This window comes from Eublepharis macularius, chromosome 9, assembly GCF_028583425.1.
Source record: "Eublepharis macularius isolate TG4126 chromosome 9, MPM_Emac_v1.0, whole genome shotgun sequence".
In the NCBI taxonomy this organism is placed as follows: Eukaryota; Metazoa; Chordata; class Lepidosauria; order Squamata; family Eublepharidae; genus Eublepharis; species Eublepharis macularius.
Genome location: NC_072798.1, coordinates 78175804 through 78189408, shown reverse-complemented (window position 1 = coordinate 78189408; position 13605 = coordinate 78175804). Strand labels below are relative to the sequence as shown.

Sequence of the window (13605 nt, the reverse complement as noted above, 5' to 3'; positions counted from 1 at the left end):
CCACAAGGAGCGGGGAGGGGGGGGAGAACAAAGCAAAATGTCTAATCATCCATTTAATTCCAATCTTCATTTAGAAGCACAGCTGTCCTCAAATAAGTCATTGCAGGGGCACTCCATATGGAAAAATTAGAGGTACTAGCATGTATTCACTGATACAAAGCATATATTAATGACAAGTATGTATGAACCAACAAAACTGCCTTATATTGAGCTAGACAAAATGGTCTAACTAATCCAATGTTGTCTGCTCTGATGGCAGTGGACCTCTAAGTAGTCAAATATACATGGCCATCTTTCCCCACCCCATTTTATGCACAATTTCCTAGCTTACACTGCAACGATCTCAGCAATACACCTGAGATGTTTCCTTTAGATGTACCTGTGTGTATGCATTTGGGCTTCTCTATTGTAAAACATGCAGGACAACGTGCTAAAATATGAGCCAGCGTGGTGTAGCAGTTAAAGTGCTGGACTAGGATCTGGGAATCCCACGTTCAAATCCCAGCCTAACCTATCTCACAGAGTTCTTATGAGGAGTTTTTGCTCTCTTTGTTTCAATGGAAAATGGAAGCTTGCAGGTCAAGAGAAGATAGGCTCTTCATTACAACACCCTCATTCTGCTCTAGACTGCCAGGCTTGCTCCATTTGCTTTGCCAGAATACAATGAGCTATAATAATACCACGTAGCTGGAAACCTGCTTCCCTGGGAATCCACTGTGACTAATGTAGGTTGGGATCTCCCTCCCAAAGCCATGCAAAGCAGTCAGCAAAGCCTGCTGCTACTGCCTCCATGTTCTTTCCTATGACCAATGGAAAACAGAAAAATAACCCCTCTAGTGGCTCAGGTTTGGCCACGGGGCTTTCCATTGATAGTGCCTACAACAGAAGGTCTGCCAGTTTAAGTCTATTTGAATTTGAAATGTTCAACTTTCATTGTAAATGTTTACCACTTATGAGAACACTGATTGTTACTGTAGTGGCCAGACAAAGCTGTGAAGCCCCTTTAAAGACCCATCTAGGAAGCTACAGGAGGTAAACTGGTTCAACAACCACTTTTCTAGAAATTACGATGGAGAGAATCTAGAAGGGATAGAAAAGGAAAGAGATTCTTCTGCTTAACACTGCTGGCATCACAAAACTTTGGTGCAACCATATGGATTTCTCAAATGCTGGAGGGAAAATAACAGATTCTGAACTGGGCTCTCATCCTTCGCTTCCCAATCACATGGCAGGAAAAAACAGTTCATATTGCTATTGTAATAATTTTGTATTTTCAAAAAAGAAACATATAATTTTTTTTAAAAGGTAGGTATTTTAACTATACCTGGAAATGGAGGAAAGGACAATCTTTAAGACCTTTTTGTATGCAACAACAGCATGCATCTTAGATTCAGAATGCACAGAAAAGAAAGAGATGCCTTCTAGACTGGACATCAGGAGCAGGAAGGACAGAGGGATCCACAAGAGTGGTCTTCACTCTTTCCAGACCTTTAGCCCATAGGCAACAGCATGTGACATCACAGTAATGTGACAAGAAAGGGGAGAAAGAATTGGGGAGGGACTGTGGGCGGGAGGTCAAGAAAACTAGAGACTAGTAGGGAGGAACTCTTTTCTGTGCCTTTGCCTGTGCTTTCAACAAAGGGTAAGCAATAATTACCATTGTGCCTCTTTTTCTAGACCTACTTTGGGTGAGGAATTCATCATATAGGCACTAGGAGCATGTTATTGTTTTGTAGACATGGACTTAGCAAATAGCAACTGATCTCATTGCTATTACAATTAACGACTTGCACAAGACAAAAAGTATCTTCCTACCCGAAACACTCTGCCGATTTGAATCTGAATCTCCGTTGCTTGTGTTTGAGTTGTTGGGAGAGTTGTCCACCCCGCCCAGCAGAGGGCGTAAGTGACTCACAGAGACCTGCTCAATGAACGATGTCCCATACTTGCGAAAATACCACCATTCAAATATCTGAAACAGAATGAGAAGAAAATGACTCACAACAACAGTTTTGCCTGCCTCTAGAGTAATTAATTATTTATTTATTTCATTAGACTTTTATTCCACCTTTCCCACAAGCAGGCTCAGGGCAGATCACTTCATTTAAAACACAGTAGCACGATTACATGCACATTCCATAAAATCAATAAAACAGTATAAAATTCAATAAATCAGTTTTCATGCAAAATATAAAATAATTCTTCAGATGGCAGCAGCCAAGCTTTCCAGATCTTTCTCTTTTTCCTCTTACTGGGCCAGCAGAGGCCTGGCCCAGCCTCAACCATATGCCTGACAGAACTTCTCTGTCTTACATGCCCAGCGGAAGGATAATAAATCCTGCTGGGCCCTAGTATCAGTCAACATGGGCCGTTTCCACACAGCTTACCTTATTCTGCAAAATAGCGAAATCTCGCAAGAAGACGCTGTTATCACGTCTTCTCGCGCGATAACAGTGTCTTCGCACGAGATTTCGCTATTTTGCAGAATAAGGTAAGCCATGTGGAAACGGCCAAAGAGTTCTACCCAGGTTGGAGACAGGACCGAAAAGGCCCTGGCTGTGGTTGAGGCCAAATGGGCCTCCCTGGGGCCAAGGACCACCAGTAGTTATTTTCTTGTTGATCACAACATCCTCTATAATGTTTTCCTGAGGATCACAACATCCTCTATAATGTCTACAGACAGGTCATATTTTTACCATCTTTCCACTCTACGTTTAAACCTGTTTTCAGATATATTACAATTAATATTATTATTTATGCAGTCATCTCAGTGTACATAATGCTTGCAGAAAGACTTATGAAACAACCAGACAGGTTTCTGCTTCCAACAATCTTTAGATCTAAAATGGATAATGAGAAAAACAACTAGGATGGAGGGGGGGGGAAATAGAAAAACATGGATAGAGATGGGCAGATGAATATGTAGTGTGTACCAGCTAATTCTGCCTGGCTACATGGTCCTACACCAACATTATAATGGCTGAAGAGGAGGGGCTGCTATTATCCTTGATAAGTCATTCAGCCTCCACAGATTTCCAGTACAAACTATAGCTGGCACTGACTGTATGCTTCTTTCATTGGGAACTAAAGATAGACCAGGTATTCTGCTTGTTTACCAACCACCCAGTGCCCCAGTAAGCACCTTTCTCAGTTGGTAGACATGCTCTCAGATGTAATGTTGGAGACTCCTAGACTGATTGTTCTGGGTGACTGCAGCATTCATGTATAGCTACCCTGGCAGCCCTGTGCCTGTTTCAAATAGTGACAGGCCCAGGGCTTTTTTTCAACTGGAACGCGGTGGAACAGAGTTCCAGAACCTCTTGAAAATGGTCACATGGCTGGTGGCCCTGCCCCCTTATCTCCAGACAGAGGGGAGTTTAGATTGCCCTCCGCACCGCTCAGCGGCGTGGAGGGCAATCTAAACTCCCCTCTGTCTGGAGATCAGGGGGCGGGGCCACCAACCATGTGACCATTTTCTCCGAGGGCAACCCACTGAGTTCCACCACCTCTTTTTCCAGAAAAAAAGCCCTGGACAGGCCCCAAACATGAAAGAGGCGCCACCTTGGATTTAAGATTTTGCACTGGGCCTCTGAAGGAAGGTCTTGTTTCAAGGTTGCAGATTTGGCCTGAACCATGGTCTGGACTCTGGCCATTATCTACTGAAAGCTAAAGTCAATATGGCCCCAACACCTCCCCACCAAAGGAGGACCTATTAAAATGGTTCACCCACAAAGGCTTTTAGATCCTTCTAAAAATGCCTGGGGGGTTTTAGGATTCCAAACACTTGCTCTCAGGGGTTTTTTTTCTGGGAAAAGAGGTGGCAGAACTCTCAAGAGGGAAATGAAGAAGAAACACACGGGATTCTTTTAAATATTATTTTCACACGCTATTGCCGAGTATTTTCAAGAGGTGCCGGAACTCCATTCCGGCGTTCCCGCTAAAAAAAAAATCTCTGCTTGCTCTATTGAGGCTGTGGTAGGAGCTTGGAATGTGAAGCTTTCGACAGCATTGCTTCTTGCCAACCTTTCCAACCCTTGGAGGCCCTGCTTTGAGTGCCCCTGCCTTCTGAGATTAGGCAGGTGGCAACTTAGGAGACGGCCTTCTCAGCAGAGACACTAAAACACTGGAATGCTCTCCCCAGGGAGATTCGCCTGCTGTTTCTGCCAGTGCGTGAAGACTTCCTTGTTTTGCTTGGCATTTCCTTAATGATCCCTTCTCCCTCCCTAATGTTTTAACTTTGGGGGGGGGGAGGTATATATTTTAAGTTCTGGTTTTAACTTGTTTTAATGATGTGCTTATGAGTTGGTTTTAATGGCTTTTAAGATGAGATTTTAATTAGTATGTTTTAATTTGTTAGGTGGCCCTATGAGCGCAGAAAAGCAGGGTAAAATCCTGTAAATAAATAAATAAAATAAATGAGTGAGACCAAAATCACACTGACCTAATATAAGAAATTTAGTACCAAGAAAAAGTGACCTAAATTTTGTCTACTTTGCAACTGGGCCTGCAGCGTTTGGTGTTGGAATGATTCACATGTATCTAAAACATTAGTTAGTAATATGTAGTTGAACAGCATACACAACATGCTTTATTATTTCATTTCCCCATCTTCTTGGTCTCCTTCTGTTACCACTACCCCTGTTAGGCTAAGAGAGAGTGAATGGTCCAGTGAGCTATCATGACATAGGGGGGATTTGAATCTATCCCAGATCCTTTAAGCGCTGCACTATATGCTGGTTGGAATCAATACTGGAAGATACTTCTTTCTATTGTTTTCTGCTTTCTCAGCATATATCAAATTGGCTTTAAAATAATACACAAAACAATCAAAACTGAAACATTTGTGGAATAATACAAGTACGTAACGAATTACCTAGCGTCAATTCAAATTTAACAAAAGATAGAGACAAAAAGCAGATACCACAGAGCCCCTTGTTTTCTTCCTAGCCTACGTCCCCAGTATGCTGTGTATCAGTGCATTGTAATGTGGTGGAGAGAGCCCTCAAGTCATAGCAAACTCTGGTGATGTTTTCATGGCAAAGAGATTAACAGAGCTGGTTTGCCAGTGCCTGCCTCTGCAACCCTGGTCTTCCTTGGAGGTCGCCATCCAATTACTAACCAAGGACAAACCTGCTTAGCTTCTGAGATCTGACGAGATCAGGCTCCCCTATGGCCCATAAATTAAACAACAGAAACATTCTTATGCGTTTCAAGCTTAAAGTCTCCAGTACTATGTGTATAAGAGAAAAAATATGCCCATTTGCTCAAGAGCTGATTTCCCTCATTCTTGCTTTTTAACTTTTCTCAGAAAATTGATGTATAATGGCAACACGCCAAAGTTTTGAAAAGCCACTTGTTTCACGGTAGTTGCTGAAATTGGTCTGCAAGCACTTTGTTCACAAAGAAATTTTGCAAGAAGACTAATTATGTACCATGGGATAATGTCAGTTCAAGGAATACTCAAGGTACTGTAATTAAGTAATGACCTCCCATTGCTTGAAAACAAGGAAGGTCTCTGAATAGGTTAAGCAGACAGTAATATCTCAGAGATCTCTGTCAGTAATTTGAAGAGAGGCTGCAACTCTAGTAAAAACATTTTAGTTTGTGTATCCTGTAGCCATACACTGGAACATGGGTGGTGCCATTTTTTTGATAGAAGCAGCATAACAGATCTCTTTCTTTGGGTCTTTAGCTAACCACATAACTGACACTTTTATTAATTACAAAATATGGGACACTTCACCACTGAATTGCCAGGCATGGCTGGGCAACCAGCGTGAGACTGGAGAGGCATCAGCGATGGTGTGATGTAACTTCCAGGAAAGCCACTGGAGCAGTGATTTAAAGGGGAAGACTGGCACAGTGCAGAGAAGCCACTGAATCCTTTCTCTTCATCTCACTTCTCTCTGGAAATGACTATCCAAGCTGCTTTTGGCCCTTATGGGTATCCGTAATTTTACCCCAGTGAGGGTCATACCAGCTTGCGTGTGGTGATTTATTAGTGGGGGAACAGGATGAGGAGAAACGGTTCACTTGTTTTTTTGTTACCTTCTGTATCTAAATCCTAGCCCCAGGAACACAATGCCAAAATTAAAAAAAAATTGGTAATGGAACTACATGCACTTCTAGCATGGCAACGAGTGGTTTAGTCCCATACTGAAGGCAACAAGGAGGGAGAATTTCAGCTGAAAGGATGCATGGGTTCCATGCATCTTCACAGCCACATCTGCAACTATATTCAGAGTTCTGTTATTTTTTGCGTGAACTTCTTTATACTACAAGGTTTTGAGTACTTTTTCACTCAATTTTTGTTTCAGATGCTAGTTGTTTGAAAATTAGCATCTTAAATGTTGAAGCCAAATGTATTTTCTAGAAAATTCATCTCACAAACAATCTCTACAGGTTAAATGTCTGTTGACCAGGAACAAAAGCCATACATGAGATGTCCATGTAATTTACCTGGAAAAGTGTCCTAACCAGGCCTCTGTTGGTCTGGAATCTGTTACAGCAGCGCTGATAAAGGAATTCTAAGAAAAAAACTTACTCAAATATAGCTAAAATAGACCCAAGCCAACAGAAGGCCCAATCCCACTCTACACATTCACTGAGCATAAGAGAAGACTTCAGAGATGTTCAGCCACAGAGTCCACAATAATGATCACATGAAGATTCACTTTCTTTAAGCCATAAGAAAATTAGATTCCATCTCAAACTCTACCATTGAAAACAGATGGAATTTTAATTATGAAGTGATTATAAAAAATGATTTTATACTGTGCAATAATGGTGAAGGGAATCAAATATAAAGTGTCTATCCAGTTAATTACCCTATCAGGATATGTCAGACGGCACGTTCAATTTGAATTGTGGAAAGTCGTATCCACAACGTACCCGACATTGAAAGCCAGTACGTTGTGTGAGAGAATTTCCATCCCTGTGATAGTTAATATTTATAGTTAAATGACCATGGACAAGGATAACATCCACAGTACTTGTAACATACTAGAATGAATTTCTAGTTGTGGGCCAACTTCCATAATTCTGGGTCATGTTGCTATAGAACTTTGCACCCTGACCTGGATGATCCAGGCTGGCCTTGGTTAATACTTGGAAGGAAGACCACAAAGAAAGTCCAGGCAAACCATATCACTTCATCTCTTGCCTTGAAAACCCTATGAGGTTGCCATAAATTGGCTATGACATCACAGCACTTTATATACACATACAAACATAACTTCTCAGAATGTAATTATTGTATATTGAGACTAACAGCTCTTTATTATAATAAATATCTTTATTGGAGACCGGAAGCAGACAGACTGAAGACTCAGGCTCAACAGTAACCAATTTATACTTGTAGAAACCACTCCCACTTTTACAACAACCAGTACAATGTAAGCAGCTAGAATCCTTTGTTTGCATAAACTATATACAGGTATCTACTTTTCAGCACAGCAATTGGACTACAAAGCAACAGTTCTGATTGGCCGTGCTGGCACCCAAATACTTTGGGCTTTGTAAGCCTCAGGAGCCTTAGTTCTACTCAAGCAATATATAACAGTAATGGTGGAGTATGAGTTCATTTTCTAACCAGCAGCTTTGTATTTTGTCTCCAATATTCAATTATTAAATGGACCTTCTTAAAGCAAAAATGGAATTATGAGAAACTAGGAAGAAGTTAGTTTAGGATTAGATGTAGGGTTTTGTTGCGGTGAAGACAAATAGGGTAGTCCTGATACTATAACATCATTATCACAACTTTAATAACTTTATGAGAAATTGTGAAGAGATTAGGATTAGGCTTTGTGATGGCAATAATTAGGAAATTTGGTCATTAGTTTGTATGTTCATAGCATAGCATATGAATGAAGGATGAAAAATGAGTCTGTCTCCTAGAGCCAAAGGAAATTTGTCAAGGACTGACCTAATGATCTATTTAAATATTATTTTTTTTTTAAAATAAATAAATACTAAGACATTAAAAAAGGGTTAAACCGAGAATGTAATCTACATGTAAGTAGGTGACAACAGACACTTTTTGCCTGAATAATGAAAAATGCTAACCCATTACTTGACTATTTTGTAACAGATGAATTATGGAGAGAAATTTCTTGGAATAGATGTTACTGGTTAGTTACCATATGCTAATTAATTGGTGCAGTCTCTAGGAGAAAGGTGAAATACAACTATGTCAAACATTGAGGTCTCTAGAGATGACGGGAAAAGTACATATGTGGAAAATAAGCTGTTACTTTTGGTTTCGCTTACTCCGTTTTACAGTTTATCAGGTTTATTCTGTTGACGTGTTCTCCCTGTGATTAGTTAGTTGAACTTTCCTTCATTGGGGGAAAACTATGATTTAACTTTAAGCATGTCATAGACAAAACTAAGTGCATTTACAAATCACAGATCTCAAAGGGAGAATTGAGCATATGGTTAACTCTTTCTCAAATCAATGCGACTTTAAAGTACTCCAAACTCTTTCAAAATGTAACTTTTGTTGTTTTGAGGTATTTATAAAGAAAATAAAAAATATTAACTTTTCACAGGAGATCTGATACTTTAGGGACTGCACTGTGTAGAACATTTTGAACAATTTTCTCACAGTAAATTGCAAGGAATGCAATCTTGGCAGCAGGAAAATAAATTTTTTCATCATGAAACTATTAGCTGATTATAAATATCTGAAAAGAAACCGACTAGACAACAACAATAATTACTGTGTTGCTCTACAGGCAAATAAATTTTTAAAATATAAGACAAACAATACATTCTCATGCAAAACGTGGAAAATTATATGAAGCTAGTCAGATCTTTCCATGACTTTTCTTTTTAATAGAGTTCATAGTGTATTCGTTTGGAACTGAATATTTTAACACAAATCCAAGTATCAGAAAAGTAGCTATCACAAGATTGTGTTTTTCACTGATTAAAGAAACAGCTCTCAAGGAGAGAGGACAAAAACATGTTTGGTTAAGAACTAGTATGATGGTAGAGAACCCTGATCATGGTCTATTGTTATGTACTTTGAATTTTTAATATCAAGGGAAAGTTGCTGAATCCATGGAAAAAGAAAAGTTCATACACAGAATGTACAACTATGTATTGACTTTTTGTTTTGCTATATAAAACGGCTCAGCAGTTTGACTGTAGGAAGATTCTAAGCTTATTTTTGGATTTATAATGCAAATTACTGATACTAATGCTATGAACATACAAACTATGCCATGAATGCTGAAAGAGATGACTTCTAAAGGAAATTATTTTAAATACACAGTCATTGAAGAAAAAGTGAGAATGAAGATTATTTTTTAAACCGGAAAACCCCCAACAACCATCGTTCTCCGGCCGTGAAAGCCTTCGACAATACATCGACATGAAAACAATTGTAAAAATTAAGTTCCACATTTTATACTCACCAAAATAAGCCCTGAGATTAACGAGGAAGTGCCTGTCAGGGCCACGTAGAACTTGGGGGTTAACGTGTTCAAAAACATACTCACTAAAAGAGAAAATGGGGGGGGGGGAGAGAGAAGTCATATATAATATTTCTGCTTTTTCAGTATCTGCAAATCTAACTGAAAATCAAACTCGTTTTTATTTCAAAATTATCTTCCTTAGGCACCACTTCTGTGGTGCAGAAAGGAAAGCAGAAGCAGAGCAGAAACTTTGCTCTGCAGTGAGCAGTGGCTTCCTTCTCTGAATCATTAAAATAACTGCGTGGGAATCCTCTTTAAAGAACCATCCCCAATAGGTCAAGCATATTATGGACAAATGGATGATAATTCAGGAAGGGCTAGCAGAAAACCATAAACTGCATCCAGCCTGAGGAGGGCCACAAGCTGCCCTGATGGAAGCCAGTTGAGACCCATAAGTTGGCTCAGAGGAACTTGGGACGGTTTCACGATGCTGTGCAGCACGAAGGAGGTGTAACCTACACAGGAAATGGCCTGTCGTCACAATGTACAGCTCTAGACCAGACTACGGTCCCATACAGTTGGATACCCAGAGCCTTGAGCATTATACATACATTTTACATTGCATACTTAGCAAAAAGGGGGAAAAATCCATGTAAATGTGCTGCATTGGATCCTGTGAACGAGTCCAAGGAATAAGCTTACTTCTCTTTCTACCTTGTCCCCTGAGGCTCACTGAGCAAGCAAGAGACATGAGAAGCTGCAGTTCAGGGTTGGAAGACCCTCAGGAAGAGAACTGGATGCAGCATAGGAGGGAAGCCGCTTGAGTGGAAACTGGCAGAACATGCCATCTTTTGCAAGCTCATCCATGAACAGAGCTAAGGGCTCATGCAAGAGCATGGGGGATGATTTCTTCCCCTTCTCCAACCCCTCCAAGCTGCACTCTACTCTGCTCTTCCGCATCCTCCAACTTTCATGAGAAGCTATTTGAGCATGCAGAAGCTGTAAGGAAACAAAGGGGATCTGATCCATTTGTTTGTTCTGTTCAATGCTCACAGAATCCATTCCATTGATCCTAATCTCTATAAAACGTTTCCAGGTCATAGGGGGGAAATGCATTTTCTAGATGAGATTTAGATGGGATTCTTTAGGGAGGGCAGGGGGAGGAATCTGATACAGTACTATCTTTAGATGAAAGTTCTTGATGCTCCATGGAGGCACTGCTTGTACTGTTTCTGGATATTACAACTGGTGCTCATTCTCTAGTTTCACATAAGCTACTCACTCAGCTTTCTTCCCAGGATATGAGAAAAGTACAACTCGTCAAGCACCAGTTGTTGTAAATGCAGCAACAGTCCAGGCACCACAGGAATCCAAACCCTTGTGAAGCAGCTGCAATACTGCTACATCTCTAAACCGTTATGCTAATTTATTTGAAGGGGTATGGAGCTCAGCAGACGAGACAGTGCTACACACCACAACAAAGAACATTAAGTGTGGCACTTGCCATAAAACAGAACTGGAATTCAGCATAGGTAGCTGTTCCAATTAACCTTTGCTAAGAGACCATTGCTACCTATTCATATGGACATGCAACGGACAAATTGCACTGTAATTTTGACACCTCAAGTTTTAACATGTACTTAGTTTAAAATGCCAGCATTAAACTGTACCTCCAGTACTGGATATGGCTTTGTCAAACACAGTGCTCTTACTGATTTTTTAAAAAAACTGTAACTTTTAAAAATTGCATTTCTGGACCCATGATCCTCCAAAGACAAAAACTCCTCAAACCAGAAGGGGCTTAGGCAGCGCTCTCAAGTGTTCTGTCACATGTCGTGTTTGCTGCAGGCAGCTAATCCCAGTCCCAACACACCATCTGTCTCTAAATAGTCAACCGTTCCTCTCTCTTCTCTGGCAATCAGTTCCTACTAGGTATTTCCAGAGTCTGAGAAATATACACATTTTAGACACAATACTAAAGTAGGTACACAACATCCAAGCACATAATCACAAAATATGACTGTTTAGTAGGGCCTTTCCTTACCAGCGTCTTGTTTACATGGTTCCATTGCAAAGTTTATGGGGCTAAGCTTTATTAATAGGGAAGCAACCAGCTACCACTCACGATCAGGCATTGTTTAATACGATTAATGGCTAAGCACCTGTTCAGCTTGCCCCTGCTAACCCAAGAGAAGATTTCCCTTTTCTCTAATTGTAAAATCAGATTTTGAAGATCAGATTTTGGTGTCAGTCTTTTGAAGCAAACCCCCCCCCAAAAAGGACTCTTATGGCACCTTAAAAGAACAACAGATTTTAGTGGCATGAATTCTGTGGACTACAGCTTAACCCACCCTGACCTGGATGGCCCAGACTAGACCAATCTTGTCAGATCTCAGAAGCTAAGCAGGATGGGCCCTGATTCATACTTGAATGGGAGACCATGAAGAAAGTTCAGTGTTTTTACATAGGGCAGGCAATGGTATACCTCTGAATGTCTTCTATCTTGAAAACCCCATGAAGGGTCATCATAAATCAGCTGTGATTTGACAACACATAACACCGCACAGCTTAAACCATAATAAAAACTAGTCTTTTAAAGTGCTACAAGACTCCTTGTTCATTTTTGTGAAGTCTGACCTTCTCCCTGCCTTCGAAACATAGCAACGTTGTAAGGAGAAAAAAATTAACTTGCCTGTGCAGATGACTGTGATCCCCTCTATCTTATTAAGCACCACTTTCTGTCACCTGTGGCCATGCACCTATTTTAGACAGACATGAAGTAATCTGAATTGCAACAAGACTTCAGACACTTGATTCAGAGAGAAGATGCTGAAATAGTCATAACCAGATGTCCAGCATATTTCTCCTTCATAAATAGTTGCTAGTGAAGAACCAATTAGGGTTGGTATTAGGGCAGGGGTAGAAGTTAACTCTGTCTTCCATACCATTTCCATCACCTCAAACAGCTGCCCACTTGATTTTTACCCTGCTGTGGAAAACAAACTGCTACTCTACAGGCACCCTGCATGTTTCCCCCAACAGAGCAAACAGCTATTTGGGGGACCATTTCACGTTGGGAAAACTGCATGGATGTATAAATTACATCTTCCATATGGATTAGAACCAACCATTTTCTCTTTTGATGAAAAGGGAAGGTAGGTTTCTACCTTCTGACCATCCAGAAAGGCTATGCTGGGTATCATGGGATCTTCATACACAAAAGTTATGTGGCTAGGAGCTGTAGTAAGAAGAATTTGGCGAGACTGAGTGAAAAAACTGGCTGAACTCTGTATTAAAAATTAAGCACTGCTATCACCTGTCTTGATAGGATTATGATGACAGAGCCCAAATGTTGGGAATTTTTAAAATACTATATTTCATAGTGGGGTTTTCATGCCATAAATCCTCTCACTTTCTCCACCAATTTCTAAATAGACATAGGCAGATATCTATGATGCTTTTGACTATTCAATTTTCATCTCTGCAGAGGAGGAAACTATTGTACCCACTGAGGTAAATCTTTCCAGTGTTTCTTTTCTTTTTCTTTTTTGAGCAAGGAAAATCCCTGCTGTAGTATAAAAATAGAAAAGAGTCCAGTAGCACCTTTAAGACTAACCAACTTTATGGTAGCATAAGCTTTCGAGAACCAGAGTTCTCTTCGACAGACTGTGGTTCTCGAAAGCTTATGCTACAGTAAAGTTGGTAAGTCTTAAAGGTGCTACTGGGCTCTTTTCTATTTTGCTACTGCAGACTAACACGGCTAACTACTCTGGATCTATGCTGTAGTACAAGAAATTTTCACAGCCACTCTCCTGACCAAGTTTGTTTCAAGGGAGAAACGAGTCAGTAAAACAGATCAAAGCTAACTATTTGAATCCTGTGAAAATACAGCGCTGTCCTCAAGAAGGCAGTATGTTGAAAATCAGGCTCAAATACCCAAAGCTCCATGGAGACCAAGCTATAATTATTGACAAGTGGGAAGTTGCGCCTCAAGCTGCCTGTTAGCTCAGCTGCATTAGCTCTTTTTAAAGCTGCTAAATGTGTTCTAAAGTGCCGTGCACTGTGGCACACAGAATTACCATCAAAGCCATTGTTAATCACTATAAAAAGGAGAGATTTTGAGTTAGGTTATACTTTATAAAAGAAGAGTCACATGTGGGCATCTGTAAAATTATAACCTGTGTCC

The 13605-nt window shown here is 40.3% G+C and overlaps 1 protein-coding gene across 3 annotated transcripts in view; it reads right to left on the bottom strand.

Moving 5' to 3' along the window:
* Positions 1–13605, bottom strand: part of ST7 (suppression of tumorigenicity 7) — a 130745-nt gene that overhangs the window by 50000 nt on the left and 67140 nt on the right. For all 3 annotated transcript variants that reach the window (XM_054988288.1, XM_054988285.1, XM_054988286.1), the window contains exons 2-3: positions 9420–9502; positions 1816–1972 (exon numbers count right to left, since the gene is read on the bottom strand). In XM_054988288.1, the coding sequence (XP_054844263.1) occupies positions 1816–1972; positions 9420–9502 (240 nt within the window). The remainder of the gene's footprint in view (positions 1–1815; positions 1973–9419; positions 9503–13605) is intronic.